At 37.1% G+C, this 21,412-nt stretch overlaps 1 protein-coding gene and 1 pseudogene across 1 annotated transcript in view; both read left to right on the top strand.

Annotated features, from left to right (window-relative positions):
- Window positions 1-464, top strand: part of LOC125273761 (ER lumen protein-retaining receptor 3-like) — a 7,362-nt gene extending 6,898 nt beyond the window's left edge. The window contains exon 6 of the mRNA XM_048199455.1: window positions 460-464. Coding sequence (XP_048055412.1) covers window positions 460-464 — 5 coding nt within the window. The remainder of the gene's footprint in view (window positions 1-459) is intronic.
- Window positions 465-6,681: 6,217 nt separating this feature from the next.
- LOC125273693 lies at window positions 6,682-20,576 on the top strand (annotated as a pseudogene).
- Window positions 20,577-21,412: the final 836 nt, after the last annotated feature.

Genomic DNA, 21,412 nt, shown 5'->3' with positions numbered 1-21,412 from the left:
GAAAGCTACTCTTATGATTGAGTTTTTACATTTAAAGATGGTGCACTAATGAAGTATGTGCAAGCATGTGCCCACAGAATGTTTGAATAATGAAGGTGCAGTTTATGATATTTGGCCTTTGAGACACATAATTCTTTGAAGCTAATTATTTTCCTCACTTTGGGTCAGAACTGATATTTAGAGACTATATAAGAGACTACTGAATTTATTTTGACTAGTTGTATTTCACTGCAAATGCACTGAAGCCACTTTTGTATTGGTAATTATTTACAATAACACTCAATCTCTCTGAATATCTGTAATTAAAGCATGTGTGCCTTGGAATGATCAGAGATATTGGTTATTGAAAATTAAATGATCTTTAAACAGTTACCATGTTGTAGTCACACAGTTTAACAAAACTATAGATGTCCATTTCCACCTCATGATTTCTTGTAATTGTGATTTTATATCTCACAGTGTGACTTCAAAGTTCAGTCAAGTCATTTGTCTCATTCTTTCCCAGTAGCAGAAGAGGCTGAAGCATGAATTATATAACCTTTTTGCTATAGGAGATTGTTAATGCACATGCAAGTTCATACATTTCTTTTATGATTTATAAACATTACCTCTCTCCATTAGGGGGTCCATCTCTCTACCCATTGAGGGGTAAACATTAGGGGGCAGTTGTGAGAGTTGGATGTGGGTTCAATTCTTAATAGACTGCCCAGGTGCTGTCCACTGGGTGTGTGTGTCCACGGCTTGCAGTGTGTGTGTTTACTACACACTGCTCCTAATGTGAGTGCATTAACTTGTATGAGTTAAATGCAGAGGACAAATTCTGAGTATGGGTTACCATACTTGGCCTTCACGTCACTTTGAAAAAAAAAAAAAAGTACAGTCCCTGTTCCAAATGGAAATCCCTTGCGTTCTTCCTCCGAGCCCACATTTTGTGACGTAATGCCGCTTGGTCGGTCGGATAGAAGTCTCAAAAAAGTGCGCATCGAGAGCGCATATCGACCGCAAAAGGGGTGTTCTTGAGCACCCTTCTGAAACCTAAAATGACAAACGGGACACCCTACTTTGGACTTAACACACACGTGCCATTTGGGGCAGAGAAAATGATTTCCTGCAAGAGACTGATGCCATCTAGTGGCAACATGATATCCACACTATACACTCAACCACTCACATAGTAGTCTAGTTATGGAAGCTTGTGTCCGCCACGGAATAAAAAAAATAAGAGTTTATATCACACAATTCTAAGAATAAAGTCAAAATTGTGAGTTATGAACTCAGAGGATGCGAGAAAAAAGTCAGAATTGTAAGAGAAAATGATCTTTTTATTTTTTATTTTGTGGCGGAAACAAGTTGCTTTATAGGCCTACTTCCATAATACCTGCCCATGAGGCCATCGGCACAGACAGTGCTTGTGTTTTGGGACAACACTTTTGTTAATTTGGACACATTCACTGTGTCAAACACAGACATTCAGAATGTGTCAAAAAGCATTTGTTAAACACTGTCTCAAATTGGCTAAATTCTTACACATCAGTGTGTTAGTTTAGGGACAACACTTAATTTTGACACATTCATTGTGTTATTGATTTTAACACAGTTAATGTGTCAGGAAGATTATCTGCTGTTGACATGCAGAATCAAAGGAGAAAATCATAAATTTTAAGTCACCGTCATGGAGATCAGGGTATGCTTTAGTTGGGCTCTTGACCCTTGACTTTTTAATATTACATTCACGAGTTTGTGTGCCCATAAAATCTTAGCGTAAGTGGTTAACAGATTTGGCTTGCTGTCTGCTATAGAGGGGCTCGGAAAGAATATCCTATACTCGAGCTCCGATTGCCCCCTATAACAGGCAAAATTAGTACAAAAGGAGGAGGAGGGGAGAAGGAGGGATGCCAAAATAACTAACAACAGGAAGAGGTAAAACGCTGGTTTTATACCTTGGTATTAATTGGAAGATTAGATGGGCGTACTCCTCCCGAAATTACGTTTATTAACTTCACTTTTGTTTGGGCGGTTGTAACTGAGTTCTCAACAATGTGAATCTCAACAATGGTGAAAATAATAAAGCATGTTGCAGTGCATTCTGGATGCCACCAATCAAAATTCATCCATGGCACTTGTGTTGTAAAATAAAAAGTATTACTCATTAACAATGTAATTTAACACTAACACCACTTTAAAAAAGTGACAATACATTCATCTATATAGCCCTGTGTATGAGCTGCTGGTTTCACCTCGAAAGATAATTGACTTGTCAGAGAAAAGACCTGTGTGTGTTTTCATAAATCATCTAATAAATAACATGGGGAAGTGAATGATGCCTCTGTGTGTAGTTATGACTATAATAGAATTTAGCAAAGAGGATATTTTCAGAAAAAGACCGTTGATGTATTTGAGGAATAAACAAAAAAATTATACTTCATACAAACATGACGGAGAGAGCAGTATACAAATGACATTACAGTTTTTTTTAATTGCAAGCGTTTACCAATACTTAAAGTACTTTTTCTAAACTCTTAACACAGCAACACACATACATCACACAATAAGCCAAATAATTTTTCCAGGTAAAGCCAGGTAATTTTCTGCCCCAAAACATATTTTGTTACAGTTTTTTATGATTGCTTACACACTAAAATTATAAATAACACACAGTTACTGAAACTCTACACTCAAGGAGCAAAACCTTAGCCCAGAACTGCACATTCTCAGCCTCAAACTTTTTGCAAAACACTACATTGTTTTGCACAACACTAAACACACTTCTCTACATTAGACACAGAAATCTAACATAATGTCACTTCTTTGCCATTTCACTGCTTTCCAAAATACCACCCCAATTGATCAAACATGTCCGTCAGGTCTGCAGACACTTAGGTGCTTAACTGTAAACTCAAACAATCAGGTGCAAGTACTATAAAAAGGCAAAAGGTGACTTTATGTGTCTTCAACAAAATGGAAGGCAATGTTGCAGTAAGAGGAAGAGGGAGAAACATCATTGGCCACAGAGCTATTTTGAATGTCCTGGGCCAATGCGGTGGTAACATCACAATATATGTTGCAATCACTCAGAATGTGGTCCTCCACCAGCATGCCAACTTAGGCCCTTACAACACAGCCCACATACTCACATTTTAGACAGACTACACAAAATCGTCACAGCAGAAGACCAAATGCATGCAGAGCAGATGAGGTACATTGCATGGGACCTATCTGCTCTGGTCCAAAACTGGTTTCATTAGCGTCCACAATTTTCACTCCCAATGCCTCCCACCATACTGTCCCTTTCATTAACACATTGAGGAGGGTTTTTTTTTTTGGCATGGAAGGTTTACAATCTCCAGATATGCCTCATTCAAGCCATGGAGAAGGCCTGACCTAATTGATGCAGGGTCTGTGCAAGGATGGATTCGCCATTCGAGAAGATTCTTCCCTCGCTGTCTTGCGTGAGAGGACATCGCCTGTGACGTGGAGGAAGTGCTATGGTCAGATCCAGATAGGCTAGAGATGATGCTTAGGTGTTTTTTCACCTTTTCTCATTTAAAATCATGCTTTTGTTTTGCCTCCACAAATGTTTTTGTTCATGTAATATATTGTATTTAGAATATGTTCTGATTTTCAGTGCAAAATGTAACCTTTGGAAAGGCATGGATGTATTGAATGGTTTTACAATGTGGTGAGAAATAAATATTTTCATCAATGTGCAGTACTGTTCTTTTGTTTTTGTTTTTGTTTTTTTTTGTCAATATATTCATGTGCATTACTCTAACAATATCTCTGAAAAAAATCAGACCCAGTTTATATCATTAGAAAAGTATAAAAGTTACAAGTGTTTGTTAAAGATTGAGCATAGCAGTGTGTAAATGAATCAAACAGAATCAGAATGTTTGAGCTGTAGTGATTTTTACTCCATTCACCGGTGACGTAGTGATTTTTGATCATGTGTCACTTAAGGTGTTGTTATCAGATGACCCCTTCCCCCTTTTGTAACACGGGGCACCAGTTAAGAATACTATCTTAATTTAAGAACACTCCAAAAGAGCTGTTCAATAATTCAGAATTAATTTTAAAATGGAGGAAGTCGGTCAACTGATTTATCTGAAGGATTTGGGAGAGCCCGGTCAACTAGTAGAGTCTTTGGTCATCAACACAAGGAAGGCACAGTTATAATAAAATCAATGAAATTTATTAACAATAGACATGCAAGAGTAAATACCACAATGATTAATAATGAAATAATGAATATGCACTTCTAAAAGATACTGAATACTGAATTAAATCAAAGAAACACATAAATGAAGTGAACACAGAATGGATAAATGCAATGTTGTTGAACTGAGCGTAGAATGGAAGAGAATCGTATGGGAATGCTTCTTATGGAAGCCACCTAATGGCTCTGGTAAAATGGTGATAAATAATTGCTTATTTACCATTCAACAAATAATATCCCTATTATTTTGTCACAAGCTGACCTCAAGTAACTGTTATCTAAACAGGTTAGAAACATATGCTGCATGTATAAACTAATGCCAAGGTCTCTAGAAAAGAGGTTTGGTAAGTTTATATTTACGTTCCACACAGTCGGCTGATCAGTCCGGTAGCAGAGACGTCTTCCACTGACGATGCAGTCCTTGCCTCAACCTTAGGAATGAGTTTGGTGGTTAGAGTCAATGTGTCGTCCAATGAGATGTCCTCTCCTTGGTTTTGGTGGGTGCAGAAGGTCCCCCTTCCTGCTCTGGAAGAGGTGTCTGGTAGTTGTCCCAACATCTTATCTGATGTTGCTGAACATTTGTTTATATTCATTCACCAAAGATCCAATCACGGTGTGGCACATCTTCTCACACAACAGCAGTTAGTGAGGGGCCCTGTCGTAAACTGGCCCCTCGAATACCATCTTGACTGTTGTTCACAACAGAACCATGTGTGTTCCATACGGTGTCAAAGTTAGGTTTTGTTAAATGAATGTAAGGTTTTGAATAAAGTGTTTCATTTTGCAAAAGAACTGAAGTGTTCTGCTACTTGTGTGTGTGGATCTGTGAATTGTGTGTAGTGTTTTGACAAAATGAACCTTGTTTTTACAGTTTTTTACGATTGCTTACACACTAAAATTAAAAGTAGTACACTATTAGCAAAACCTTACACTCAAGAAGCAAAACATCAGCCCAACTATAAGCACATTGTCAACCTCACACTTGTTGCAAAACTCTACACACAGTGATTTGCAAAACACTAAACACACTTAACATACACTACACACAAAAATCTATCATGAAGTCACTTCCTTGCAATACCAAAGCACTGACTGTCAAATTACCGCACCGTCCAACCAATTGGTTCAACACAGTCATCAGGTGTGCAAACACTTGTTTGCTTGATTGTAGACACACCAATCAGGTGTATAAGCACTATAAAAAGCAGCAGGTGAGTTCATCGGCCTTAAGCACAATGGAAAGAGTCAGAGAAAGAGGAGGAGGAGGAGGAGGAGGAGGAGGAGGAGGAGGAGGAGGAGGAGGAGGAGGAGGAGGAGGAGGAGGAGGAGGAGGAGGAGGAGGAGGAGGAGGAGGAGGAGGAGGAGGAGGAGGAGGAGGAGGAGGAGGAGGAGGAGGAGGAGGAAGGGGAGGAAGAGGAATCAACAGAGGAAGAGGAAGAGAAGGAGGAAGGGGAGGAAGAGGAATCAACAGAGGAGGAATCAACAGAGGAAGAGGAAGAGAAGGAGGCCATGCTAGAGGAAGAGGAAGAGGAAGACAAGAAGGTGCTCAAAGAGGACCGAATCTGACAAATGAGATCCGCGCAACACTGGTTGACCATGTTGTCAACCACAGCCTGACGCTGAGGGAGGCTGGACTGCGAGTACAGCCAAATCTAAGCAGTGGCAAGTGTGATGAGAACAATTCAACTGGAAAATGGGTATTGTAAAAATATCATCATATCAAAAACATCTGCATGGTTTCAGTAACTGCTTACAGTACTGTATTCTATGCACTATCAGCACTTCTGTTACCTTTTCCTGTGAAATTACTATACTATTGTATACTGTTATTGTTTTTTTCTACATAGGATTGAGGGTCGGGAACGACAAGGGGGAAGGCCTCCTATGTTCACAGAACAGCAAGAGAGGGAGATAGTAAACATGGTTTTGGCCAACAATGCTATAACACTTCACAGCTCCAAGCTTACATTGTCAATAACCACGCCACTTTCAACGATATCCATCAGGTCTCAACATCAACACTTTTCGAGTGCAATTCCGAAAGGGTGAAACGACTGCGGCATGATTATGCAGAGGTATGTATTCACTTTAGCAGTGTGATCTTGCATACTGTCTCATAATCTTTTACTGTACTGTAATATGTATACTAGATCTACACAATTTTGCCTGACACTGTTCTTCAGAGAGTTTTACGAATGGATGGAGAGGAGATCCAGCATGAGTTCATTTACGTAGATGAGGCTGGGTTCAACCTGACGAGAACACGAAGGAGGGGAAGAAACCTCATTGGCCACAGGGCAATAGTAAATGTCCCAGGGCAATGTGGGGGTAATATAACACTCTGTGCAGCCATTACCCAGAATGGGGTCCTCCACCGCCATGCCCATATGGGCCCTTACAACACAGCACTCATACTTACATTCTTGGACCAATTGCACAACATAACAGCAGCAAATCAAATCGATCATATGCAATACATTGTTGTCTGGGACAATGTGTCTTTCCACCGCTCTGCTCTGGTTCAGAACTGGTTTCAGCAACATCCACATTTCACTGTCCTATATCTTCCACCATACTCTCCATTCCTCAACCCTATAGAAGGGTTTTTCTCGGCATGGCGGTGGAAGGTATATGATCTCCATCTCCAGGCTGAGGTACCCCTCATCCAAGCCATGGAGGAGGCCTGTGACCAGATGGAGGTAGCAGCAATGCAAGGATGGATTCGTCATTCAAGACATTTCTTTCCAAGGTGTCTTGCTAATGACAACATTGCCTGCGATGTTGATGAAATTCTCTGGCCAGATCCAGCTAGGTGAAGAGACAATGTCTAGTTTTTTTTTTAACAAGTTCTAGTTTTTGACAAATGAGTTTCTTCAGTCTGCAACATTGGTCTTGTGTAGTGTTTGGTGAATTTACATTATATTTGTACTTCGTTGATGGTAGCCTACTCTAATCATAGGGAAGTAGAAGTGCTAAAAGTGTTTTAGGTTTATCACAGCAGAGTGTAACTCGTGCAAACAGAGTATAGTAATGTGAAACATGTGTTTCATATGGAAGTGTAGTTTTTAAACAGAAGTGTATAGTTTTTACAAGAGTGTAATTATGCAAAGGATCTGTAGTGTTGTGCTAATTGTGTGTAGTGTCACAGGCCCTGTTTTGAAAATCGTGCTTAAGCAATCGTAAAAACTGTAAAATCATGCTTTTGTTTTGTCTCCAAAAACGTTTTTGTTCGTGTACTATATTGTATTTAGAATATGTTCTGATTTTCAGTGCAAAATGTAACCTTTGGAAAGTCATTGATGTATTTACAATGTGGTGAGAAAATAAATATTTCATCAATATGCAGTACTGGTCTTGTGTGTGTGTGTTTTTTTTTTTTTGTTTTTTTTTTGTTTTTGTTTTTTGTCAATATATTCATGTGCATTACTCTAACAATATCTCTGAAAAAAAACCACTATATTATTAGAAAAGTATAAAAGTTACAAGTGTTTAAGATTGAGCACAGAAACAGAATCAGAATGTATGAACCATGTGTGTTCCACGGTGTCAAAGTTGGGTTTTGTTAAGTTAATGTAAAGTATTGAATGAAGTGTTTCATTTTGCAAAATAACTGAGGTGTTCTGCTACTTGTGTGTGCAGATCTGTGAATTGTGTGTAGTGTTTTGACGAAATGAGCCTTGTTTTTAAAATTGTGCTTAAGCAATCGTAAAAAGCTGTAAAAATGCTTATTTGTTTTATATTTTTTCCAGTACTTTTCCAGTACTACTGTTGCTGCAAAAGTATATGTTTTATTTAAAGATTGGAACATTAGGTCTTCATTTCTGACTTGCTGTGTTTAAGCATTTGCAAATAAGATGAGAAAGATTCAAGCTTATATGAAAAGAAAATGTAAGCATTTTAGAAACGACATGAATTGTGTTAATGGTGTGGCCACGACGGACGGATGTTCTGCTAAATGTGTTTAGAGTTTTGAAAATGTGACTACAGATTGGACAAAAGTATGTTAGCAATTGAAAAAAAAACTGTAAATGAGCATGTGTTGTTTCCATGGTTGTCTTTTTACTTTACCTGTAGTTTATTCCAGACTATATATGGAAGCTTGTTCATGCAACAGAATAAAAACAAAAAAGTTTTTTTTTCTTTTCTCAGAACTGTGAGAACATCAGTAATCAGAATTCTGGTACAAGGAAATTGTGACATACTTTGAAAAAATCTAATGCCCCATCATATGAATTCAGTACATTCAATGACATGACATCATCCCCCAGGCTATTTGTTGAAATGAAACTGGTAAAACCAGATCACTGAGCAAGAAAACAGTCATCTTCAGTAACATTTTAATAAATTTAAATGCCGCTCAGAAACAGAAACAGTGATAACAATGCTTATTTTACTATATATATATATATATATATATATATATATTATACACACACACACACACAGTGAAGCTCACATTTATTAGACAGAAGATTTACATTTTTATTTTTTACATATTTAGTAGGCTACTGTTCATGACTCCGGTTCTTCTTTCATACATTTTCTTTGCCCTAATGAACTCACCAGCAAAACTTGTATTTTTGAAACACATAAGCTAAATATGTTCTTTATGCATGAATACAGAGCCTATATAACAATTACCATCCGAATAGGGCTTGTTTTTATTAAGGGACAGGCAGACAGGGATGTTTAAGAGACTTTTGTGTATTTTTGACATATTGTAGATATACAGTGTAGCATGCTCATTCAATATGCTTTTTTTTTTTGGTCCTAAATTGCAAGCGTCAACATTGAGATCAACACATTACACCATTTCAGACACCTGAAATGGTGTCTGAAATTGTCGCTAGTATAAAGTGACTGGACTGAAATGAAATCAATAAGTAATCCTTAAAAATCAGTAAGTTATACTTAAAAATACCTAGGTGACCGGGGTATGTACTGTACTGAGGACAAAGGCTTCTGAAAAAAGTTGAGTCAGAGTCTCATGGTGGTGGGGGCTGAGAACTCTTGATGAACACGAGAAAGCATAGAAAGCATTAAATTTAACGTTCTCAAACATGTCGATATGTTCACTGAAGCGGTTTTCATCAGAGTAGGCTCTCTCTCAGCCATAGGACATGAAATGTTTTTCTTTGGTGTGTGCTGCGGTTAGTCATACACAAATATAATTCTAAACTGATAATAATGTACGATGCTCTGTGTGTGTGTGTGTGTGTGTCTGTGCAGTGTGTGTGTCTGTGAGCATGCGAGCTGAGCGCGAGCTCAAACCAGATACCCTTTGTGACATGCTGGATCGAAAATATGTGAAATAAGTTTTTTTCTACTGGACTAGTTGTTTATTTAAGCTATTAGTTGACTAATCACATTTATATTAATTTAATTTCTTAAATACTGGAGAGAATAGCCTAAAAATAATGATCTAAACCATAATCTTCGCATACTGGACGCGCTTAGAGAGAAAATGCACATTTCATTCAGATTAAATAATCAGAGTAGCCTATTTCTTTTCGTTTTTAATTATTTAATTTTCATTAAAGTAGACATTTCAAGCTTTCTATAGATATATTTCTCATGTCTGCGAGGCAAGCAGCCTATACGTTGAGTGAGTTTCGGTTCATTTAGCCTATAAGACACGCTCCAGTTCACGCGCCAGTGATCGCGCCCGCGCATCCATGATTATATTGTCTGTTATATTTGCTTCTTATTTATTAAATCTAGGCAATTGGTTGATGAAACATTGATTAAAATTAAGATACAATTTTTACAAAACGAAATTCACTTTAAAGAGAGGCTTTCTATAAAACAAAACTTAATGAAGTTGTCAAAATCATGTCGGACACACTCCATGTCTCCCGATATATTGCGCATCTTATGATGCATCTTACTCATGCTCTTCACTTTTCATAATCAAGTAAATTAATTTAAAACATAACATAGGACTATTTAAACATAAATATGAAGCTACGTTTTCTTTAATAGCTACCAACACGTAGGCTATTGTACAGTACAGAAAAATTTCATAAGCAAGAGCGGATCATGAGTCGAGTCGAATCAAGAATAATTTATTCTTAGACATTAGAATATTGGGGGCATCCAAGTTATTTGATATATTTAATTTTTTGCAATAGTTACTTTCCCTGCTAATTGGTTACTTTTATAATGTTGTAACTCAGTTACTAACTCCATTACTATTTGTGAGAAGTAACTAGTAACTATAACTAATTACTTTTTTAAAGTAAGGTACCCAACACTGCCCCCCCGGGCATCCAAGATGTAGGTGACTTTGTTTCTTCAGTAGAAAACAAATGACTGATTGATTTTTAACTGCAACCGTTGCGGTCTGTCAGTCCTATAATGCATGTCAATGGGAATTCCATCTATGAGAGTCAAAAAAACATGCACAGACAAATCCAAATTAAACCCTGCGGCTCGTGACGACACATTGACGTCCTAAGACACGAAACGATCGGTTTGAGCAAGAAACCGAACAGTATTAATATAATTTTTTACCTCTAAAACACCACTATGTCCAACTACCTTGAGCATCCGGTGTGTGAGGTCTGAATGCACCCTGACGCCGAAAGTGACAAGTGATCTCTCGCACGCATTGACGTATAGATGGGTATGCACGTGACGTCACCGTCGACCGTTACAACTGCGGTCACGGCCACTGAGTGGCAAAAGACTGAAGGGGCTAGCACACTGGACGCGAAGCTCAGCGCCTTGCCATGTCTTTAAAATTTGAACGCATTGTTTTCTATGAGTGTAACTTACGCACACCGGCGGCGACATTCGGCGCCTGTCCGCGGCGCCCAGCTACGACTCAGAAAAAAATATAAAACAATGCGTTCGAATTTGAAAGACGTGTCGCGGTGCTGAGCTTCGCGTCCGGTGTGCGAGCCCCTTGAGTGGCAGCATTGGTTTTCAGTGTGAATGTCGCAAAAAACACACAAAACACATCCAAAACGGGAAAGAGCTTTGTGATTGACTGTACAAATAGCTTTGACACTAACCCTGAGGTAGGGTGAATTGCCCTAAAGTGGGACACTGCCTAATGTGGGACACCTAAGGTTTAGTGTTTGTAGGTCCCGCATAAATACATGAATGTCAGTGAAACTATAGGTTATCTGAAGCTGTGGTGCCATGTGATCAAAATCACATAGCCTCTCAAATGTCCAGTCATATATGAGACTGTAGCAATCATCAAAAAGGAAGGACCTTGTGTGAAAGCCACCCAAAGGTCAATGACATAGAGTTTTGACAAACTTGACATTAAGGAGTATAAATTAATTTTAAACAAAAAAATCATGATATCTTTTGGCCTAATGTGCTTATGAAATGTATGTCCATCAAAAAATACTATAACATTGTATGTGTAAACTATATATTTTATATTTTTATAAAATTTCCTAGTGTCCCACTTTAGGAAATGTGGTTTCAAAAAGTGGGACAGTATGATTGCCTAATGTGGGACAGTACTTTAGTCAGTCAAAAATGTGTATTGGGGCATGGTTTGTGGGACAAAAATGGTTATTTACAGTGTTTTAGTGTTGTTGTGCAATAATAGAATGATTGTGTGTGTTTGTTGTTTAGTGAAGTAGAAAACATTATGCCAAATAAACATTTATGCAGTTTGCAGCATTTTTATGAATTTTGACTCAATGTTAAATCTAGCCTAAAGTTTGTTCAAGGTTTTTTTTTTTTTTTTGCAGTTTGAAAGATTTTATTTTTGCCTTCAAATAAGCCTAGGCTATATGTTGAAGAGAACAGTGAAGAATTCTGACTGTGCATTTAATTATTTTCTATATATTACATAACATAGCCTATGAAAATAGTTGCCTAATGTCTTTACAATAAATGCATCAAAACTATCATATTGTATTCTTTTTCTGATGATGTTCAATTATCAATCAATCCATCCATAACCAAGATAATTACTAACTTAAGAAGATTTTTACTATTCTGCATGAATCAATTGATTTTGGCCTTTTATCGTAGACTTTGGCCTTTTCATAGACCTTTTATTATTATGATTATTATTATTATTATCATCATTATCATTATTATTATCATTATTCTTATTATTATCATCATAGATTTTGGCCTTTTATCATAGAATTTTCAGTGTCCCACATTAGGGATACAACTGTCCCACATTAGGAAACACCAGATAGTTTTAGACGACTTGCACTAAGAGCACTAATATGTCTATAATTTCTTTTATGAATGTGTTATCTCCATTTTATCTTTTGATTTGATTAGGAGACATCCTGGGGTTTTTAAAATGGTATTGTGTGTGAATTTAATGTTTTGGCTACAAATTGCAATATGTCACAGAAGTCTGAAATGCAAAAAATGTCCCACATTAGGGCAATTCACCCTATATATTTAAAAATTGCAGAAAGCAACAAGGAAAAAAAACAAATGGATCACTGCAATTCACAGAAACAGCTCGACTCCAGGCAGAGAAACATAATTAGGTGTTTTTCAATAAACGACACTGACAAAAACTATACTATAAAACTATTTATGTTTTAGGGGTGGACAATATGACGATATGACATTGATATAAGTGATTACTCGGATTTAAACCTACCTATACTGTAGTTATATAAAATATTCACAGGCAGATTTGCTTTATGTATTTCCCCGCCGTCGAAATCAGGCACATAAATGTCAGGAAACACGACTCCAGGCTGCATGTCAATATCCATGGATTAGGTTTATTTGACAAGTTGTAAGGAACACATTCAATTCCAACCTTTAGTGTAATCGTTTGTTTTACTCGCGTTTTCGCAGTTTCCCCTGTTAAATTCAGTCACGCAGCAGGTCCTTTTGCCACTCAGTCCAGCTGAGGGAGCGCGTTTTCGGCGGGAAAGTGACGTCGATGCATACCCTCTATACGTGCAAGAGATCACTTCCGGAGCGCGTTTTTAGACCTCACACACCTTATTTTTGGTGTTTTCAAACATGCACTGTGTAGATTAATTGTCCTTTGGTACATTGCACTTAGAGAAACTTGGTAAATACCGGCCCAGATTTATAGTAATTCTCAGTTGCCAGCTTCTGATAACCATTTTATATCTTATGGCCATTTTTAAAAACAAATACTTGATCCAGTAAGCCAGAAATGTATTTTCTGTATAGAGATGCTGTCAGTGTAAAAGCACATGAGCCTATACTGCTGTAGTTACACTCCTATAGCATGGTGTGAAACAGGCTTATGTCACAGGACTAACATGTTCAGTTACTACTGTCCTGACAATTAAAACAACATGGCTATAATTCATGTGGAAGTATCATCTTCATTTGTTCCAATATGTGTCAACAATTAAAACGTGAAACCAGTTTGTGACCAAATATTTGGTCTCTGTCTCCCTGACAGGTTCTCTCTGCCAGTTAGATGGTAAGTTGTCATAGTCTTAATGATCATAAAACTCTTTTTCTACATTTATTTATTTATAGGGGATTTTAATTTAGAATTCAAACATTTTCTTTCCTATAATCAGTGTGTGGTCAAGCTCCCCTCAACAACAAGATTGTTGGAGGACAAAATGCAGCGGCAGGGTCGTGGCCATGGCAAGTCAGCATTCAAAGTGCCAGCTTTGGAGGCCATTTTTGTGGCGGGAGTCTGATTAATAAAGACTGGGTTTTGTCTGCTGCTCACTGCTTCCAGAGGTATTCAAGTTTGAAGGGTTAGTTCACCCAAAAATGAAAATTCTGTCATCAGTTACTCACTCTTTTGTTGTTCCAAACCCATAATACTTTCATTCATCTTTGAAACACAAATGAAGATTTGTGTTTCAAAGATGAATGAAAGAATTTTCATTCTCAGACCTCATACTCCAATTTTGGGTAGGGTTATGGTGTGGCTGGATATTCTAGCTCCACCCATTAGTATGACAGGCTGGAAGGTCCAAAAATAGGACTAATAACTTGTTTTTAATTTTCAAGAACAGAATTTTCATTTTTGGTGGTTCTAATCCTTTTAAACCAAACTCAAGACACAATTACAAATGGATCGCAGTGGAATTAAAACTGACTTTACCTCTTTACAGCTCCTCCCTGGTTACCATTGTGGTCTACCTAGGACTTCAGAGCCAATCAGGCTCAAACCCTAATCAGGTATACAGGACAGCGAGTCAAGTCATTACCCATCCTAGCTATAACAATCCTAGCGATGACAATGACATAGCCCTGCTCCAGCTCTCTTCCTCCGTGACTTTCTCTGATTATATTAAGCCAGTCTGTTTGGCTGCTGCTGGTAGTACATTTGCTGCAGGTTCAGAGAGCTGGGTCACTGGATGGGGAGTGCTACAGTCTGGAGGTGAGTGAATACTTACTTGCAAATTCTGTAAAGCTCAACAATTTACTGTAAATGGCTGTCTCATCCATGTCACAGGCAACCAGATTTCTGACATTCTGCAGGAGGTGATGATACCAATTGTGAGCAACAGCGACTGTAATAATGCTTATGGAGGTGGCATCACAAGCAATATGATTTGTGCTGGATTGTTGAATCAGGGAGGGAAAGATTCATGTCAGGTATGACATCAACCATTCATTTGAACCTTTTTAAATTTATATGTTATTACAAAAAAATGACCCAATGACCCTAACCCAAACATTAAAACTCAAAATATGCCACTCCCACATGTAAAATAGATTTACTGTCACTTATATGGATGCAATTCAGACATACTGCAGTGTCCTAGTGTCAGTTGCACCGCTTCACTGCTATTCAAAACACCTGTCACATGGCTTTATGTGACAGTAAACAGTCTGTCGAATGTGCACTCCAGAATCTTGACGGAAGTAGCAGGTCATCTGATACATTTCACCTACTGTTTGTCGAATATATAAATTCAGACATACTCCTCTTTTGCCGTAGCATTTTTCACATTCTATTCGGACGCAGTCTCTGTCTCATCATCTAGCACAGTTTTATCATTGTTAGAATATGAAATGTGTAAAATAGTTCAATACAAGCATTTCAGTTGGATATAATGTATGCAATATGTCTAACCTTTAACCCCACGGGGGAAAGAAACCCCTGCAGCAACATTTTAAAGTAGACCAATTCAGCGGGAATACCACTGATTTAGCAACGCTGCAACCTATAGATTCAAAGGGTTAAACTCATTTAATGCTCCACTGCACTGGCAGGTTTGATGCATGTGCACTACAACTGTTTGTGATTCTTCACTACGCGATTTTTTTTCCACAAACCAATTAAACTTGGCATGAAACAGAAGTTGCGATAATCTTTTCTTGAAGCAGCTTTTCAAACAAGAAGAAATGTTGGGTGGGACTTGATTTTGTCCATGGGGAATTGATTGGATGGCTGTGGTTTGTCATGTGATGTGATGTCATGTGAGTGACAGGTTGTCCCTAAACACATCATCAGAGAAGAGAAGAGATGTCGCTGCAAGTGGGAGGGGAAGTTATTTTGATTAAAGATTACAAGGGCACATAAATTAAAAAAAAAATGCACAGATAAATCATATATAATAAACACTGCAATTTTCTGCAAAAATAAGAATTGTTTATTTTGATTTCAAGGTGAATTTAACAGTTAACTGTATATTTTCAGATATATAAATGTTAAGTGTTTATCTGTGTAGGGAGACTCTGGAGGTCCAATAGGTCTTTAAGAATGGCTCCCTGTGGATTCAGTCTGGCATTGTGAGTTTTGGTGAAGGATGTGCTGAACCCAACTTTCCTGGTGTGTACACCCGAGTGTCTCAGTACCAGGACTGGATCAACTCTTACATGAGCAGCAACCTGCCTGGATATGTCTCCTCCACTAACCAGCCTGGATATGTCTCCTTCACTTCCGATGGATTCAGAAGCTCACCTAACCTGCTTTTATTTTCCATTTCTCTCACATTCTCCATTATTCCTTTCATATGCTCCGTATTTCTCTCTTCATAGAGATCATTTGAATGACAACACTCAGGGTTCTTTGAGCAATTGTACTGTACAAGTTCTCATATGTGAAGAGAGCAGGTATTTTGTTATATTGTCATTTATTCTTTATCATTTAAAAATATACTAATCTGGGAAAGCTACTTTTATGACTGAATACATTGTTTACATTTAAAGTTTGTGCACTAATGAAGTTCAGCAAGCATGTGAACTGATATTTAGAGACTACTGAATTTATTTTGACTAGTTGTATTTCACTGCAAATGCACTGGAAGCCACTTTTGTATTGATATATTATTTGCAATAACACTCAATCTGTCTGAATATCTGTAATTAAAGCATGTGTGCCTTGGAATGTGATCAGAGATATTGGTTATTGAAAATTAAATGATCTTTAAACAGTTACCATGTTGTAGTCACACAGTTTAACAAAACTATACATGTCCATTTCCGCCACATGATTTCTTGTAATTGTGATTTTATATCTCACAGTGTGACTTCAAAGTTCAGTCGAGTCATTTGTCTCATTCTTTCCCAGTAGCAGAAGAGGCTGAAGCATGAATTACATAACCTTTTTGCTATAGGAGATTGTTAATGCACATGCAAGTCCATATATTGTTTACCTTCCATTTCTTTTATGATTTGTAAACATTCTCTCTCCATTAGGGGGTCCATCTCTCTACCCATTGAGGGGTAAACATTAGGGGGAAGTTGTGAGAGTTGGACGTGGGTTGATCCACGGGTTGCAGTGTGTGTGTTCACTACACACTGCTCCTAATGTGTGTGCATTAACTTGGATGAGTTAAATGCATACTTTGCCTTCACATCACTTTCCTTTTCCTCAAAAAAAAAAAAAGAATGCCGCTTCGATGTAAGTGCGCATCGAGAGCGCATATCGGCCGCGAAAGGGGTGTTCTTGAACACCCTTCTGAAACCTAAAATGACAAACGGGACACCCTTCTGTCTTTTGGACTTAACACACACGTGCCATTTGGGGCAGGGAAAATGATTTCCTGCAAGAGACTGATGCCATCTAGTGGCAACATGATATCCACACTATACACTCAACCACTCACATAGTAGTCTAGTTATGGAAGCTTGTTTCCGCCACGGAATAAAAAAAATAAGAGTTTATATCTCACAATTCTAAGAATAAAGTTAAAATTGTGAGTTATAAACTCCCAGGATACGAGAAAAAAGTCAGAAGTGTAAGAGAAAATTATCTTTTTATTTTTTATTTTGTGGTGAAAACAAGCTGCTTTATAGACCTACTTCCATTATACCTTGCCACCAATAGCTGGAGTAAAAAGTGTGACAACTAGCCCCAATTTCACATGTGTTAAGTAGGCCTAATAATAGCCTATGTGATTGACATAGGAGTGTATAAAATTAGTAACTTGCCATACGAGTGTACAAAAATAGTAAATATTGCCATAGGAGTGTTTTAATTAATAATGGAAGTATGTGGGAAAGTGACATTCTACTCAAATGAAAACCATTAGCCTATAGAAGTATGCAGGTGAGCGGGGTGTGTACTAAAAAACACTGGCAGCAGACTACAGAAAACAAGGTGTGTCAGAGGTTAAATAAACGTTCAGTCCCTTTGAATGTGGCTACACTTGCTTTACGTGTCTTTAGACAGACAAGAACCTGAGGATGATGCGTCAAGCTGTCTGTGTTGCAGGAGTCATACTTTTCAACATAATAGGTAAGATAAATAACAGGCCAGATCTTAAAATAATGTTGTTTAATTGTGATTTTGTTTAAATTATGTTGGTCTATAATATATCACAGCTAGAACACTTTTATTATTTTCTTTGTAACACCTAAAATTAATACCTTAAACGAATGGTACATCTTTGTTAAAACTAATCGTCTAGACCAATAAATAATATGACAATATTTAAAATAAATGGAATCATTTATGAACACCATAGTTTGAATTATTTTTCTTAGCATGACCGATTTGTTTTTAATGTCTAAATCTATTTAATATCCCAGCTAACAGAATCTTGTTATAAGAACGTTCTCCAAATATTCAGTGTTGGTTCTGAGAATGTAAAAACTGTCCAGTTTTCATAAAGTTAGAGGAACACATTTTAAAAGGTATGACGTTCCTCAAACGTTCTTTCAACTTTTAAAATTCAACATTCTAGGAACATTGATTTGTAACATTCCAAGAACCTATATATATATATATATATATATATATATATATATATATATATATTATATTTATATATATGTTCCTATATAAGTGTGAGTGTATTGAACACACGTACATATCATATTACAATCAGTGGTTACCACAGACTTTTTCTTCCCAGCATGCTTTGCTTCTGACAGTTAAAGTAGAGTAAATGTTAAAATCAAGTGTTATTTCATGTGTTTTGCTCAATATTAATATAGGGGAAATCTGTTAGTGTTTAATTTATTTAATTTATTTAAACAGAATTAAAATTTAATTCTATTATTTTGATAAAGTTTTCTGGTATGTGTGAGTTTTTGGGGTTGCGATCTCTCCAATTTAAGAACAAATCATTCTTTTGAGTCAGATCTTTTTAATAAATTGTTTGATTCAGTTCACAAAACTCATCTTGGATGTAACCAGTAAATGATTCCAAATATGTGTTCCACAGACAGAAGTCAGTCAGATAGTTCTGAATGATAATTAAAGTGAAAGATTTTTAGTTTTGCGTCATCTAACCCTTTGACAATGTTGACTGAAAAGGAAACAACAGGCTCAAACAACCAGTTTATCAGCTCTGTCAGCACGTACAGCATCTGCATCTGCATATCTGTGCCAACCAGTTCTGGTGTCAAGAAAACTAACACACAGAATAGTAAAATTCAAGTCTCAAATCTGTTTAGCAACTCTAAATATTCATTATTTCTTTGTTTTTCTTGTTATAGGCTCACTCTGTCAGTTAGACGGTAAGATTCTACACTCTTAATACAAACCAAACGCATGTTCAATTAATTGGATATATATATAGGCCTATATATATATATATATATATATATATATATATATATATATATATATATATATATATATATGTTGATTTCAGGTCATTTAACTCCAGCAATCTTCTTTTCTTTCTTCAGTGTGTGGTCAAGCTCCCCTCAACACTAAGATTGTTGGAGGACAAAATGCAAATAAGGGGTCTTGGCCCTGGCAAGCAAGCCTTCATCGAATTTCATCTGGAAGTCATTTCTGTGGCGGTAGTCTAATCACCGAAGACTGGGTTTTGTCTGCAGCTCACTGCTTCCAGAGGTATGAAGTGATATAATATACACTGAATATGGAGATAGATAGAGGAATTAAAACTGATATATGTTTTTCTATTTACAGCATCACCGCGTCTAATATAAAAATCTACCTGGGACGCCAGCAACAATCGGGCTCAAACCCTAATGAGATCTCCAGGACAGTGACTCAGGTCATCAACCATCCCAGCTATAGCACATCTACCCAAAACAATGACATAGCCCTGCTCCAGCTCTCCTCTCCTGTGACGTTCACTGATTATATTAGGCCTGTTTGTCTGGCGGCTGCTGGTAGTGTATTGGGTGGAGGCACTAAGAGTTGGATCACTGGATGGGGCAAACTCAATTCTGGAGGTGAGTTCAATCAAACACGTCAACGATTCAAAAATTTGGATAACGTGTCACAAGAAAATGATTAAATTATGACAGTTTCCACTGATTTATGTTACAGACACATCTCTTCCAAACACACTGCAAGAGGTGCAGATACCAATTGTGAACAACAGTGTTTGTAAAACAGCCTATGGAAGCATCATTACAAGCAACATGCTGTGCGCTGGAGTGAATGAGGGTGGGAAAGACTCGTGTCAGGTATATCAGTTTCATGCAGATATCACTCAATGTCTGCTTACAGTTCCTTACTGTATATAAACTGTCAAGACATAATAACATTAAGTTTTATCTATGCAGGGAGACTCTGGAGGTCCAATGGTCAATAAGAATGACTCCCTGTGGATTCAGTCTGGTATTGTGAGTTTCGGTCGAGACTGTGGACTACCCAAGTTTCCTGGCGTGTACACCAGAGTGTCTGAATACCAGTCTTGGATCAACTCTAAAATAAGCAGCAGCCAGCCTGGATATGTCTCATTCACTTCCCTTGAATCCAGCTCAGGCTCACCCAGTCTCCTCTTATTTTCCCTTTCTCTCACATCATCCATCATTCCTCTGATTTTCTCCTTGTATCTGTTTTCTTAAAGACAGAGTCATAATTCTCTGATTTTTGCTGATTAAAAGATTTTGGTTATGCTTAAAAGTATAAACTTGTACAGTGCAATAGTTTGGGGTTAGTAAAATATATTCTAATTTTAGATTCATTTAAATTAATCTATTCATCATTGAATCCTGAAAAAAAAGTATCTTGTTTTCTACAAAAAATGTTTTCAGTATTGATAGTAATAAGAAATGTTTCTAGAGCACTAAATCAGTATATTAGAATGATTTCTGAAGGATTGTGTGACACTGAAGACTGGAGTAATGATGCTGAGAATTCAGCTTTGACATCACAGGAATAAATTACATTTTAAATTATTAAATAGAAAACAATTATTTTAAATTGTAATGATATTTCACAATTTTACTGGTTTACTGTGTTTTTGATCAAATAAATGTAGCCTTGATGAGACTTCTTAATCATTTTAAAACAATCTCACTGATACCAAACTTTTGAACAGCAGTGTATAAGCTACACTTTACTGTGAACGACTAGATAACCTCAATTAACATGAAGCAATTCAAATGCACTAAAGCCATTTCTGTATCTAAATAAAGTTTTGAAGAACTGTGTGCAATAACCTAATAGCCTATTTTGTCTCTGTCCTTAATTTTGAAAACTCAAAACAGCCAAATTGTGTTCTGAAACAAACAGGGAAGCGTTGTAACTTACACACACACACACTGGTCCCAGATGTAGGCTATAATTTTTCTGAAAACTTGCACTTGATTTGATCCAGTTCCATGTTAAATCAACAGAATACATGAGGGAAAATGTTTGAATTATGAGTTAAGAAGCAAATTGCATGCAGGGTTTTCGTTTGGACTGGTACAAGATATCTAAACAGTACATACACAGTAAATAAATAAAATGCCGTCTAAAATGGGAAATTAAAACAAATGATTTCAATCTATTGTTAATTTGGGTTCACCAGTTAGTGCTTTACAGACCCAAAATTACAAAACATATACACATACACACCAAAAAGCACAACAAAACAATAAGCA

The sequence above is a fragment of the Megalobrama amblycephala genome, linkage group LG1 (assembly GCF_018812025.1).
Source record: "Megalobrama amblycephala isolate DHTTF-2021 linkage group LG1, ASM1881202v1, whole genome shotgun sequence".
Classification (NCBI taxonomy): Eukaryota; Metazoa; Chordata; class Actinopteri; order Cypriniformes; family Xenocyprididae; genus Megalobrama; species Megalobrama amblycephala.
The sequence above is the reverse complement of the archived record's forward strand: the minus strand, read 5'-3'. Positions and strand labels throughout refer to the sequence as shown.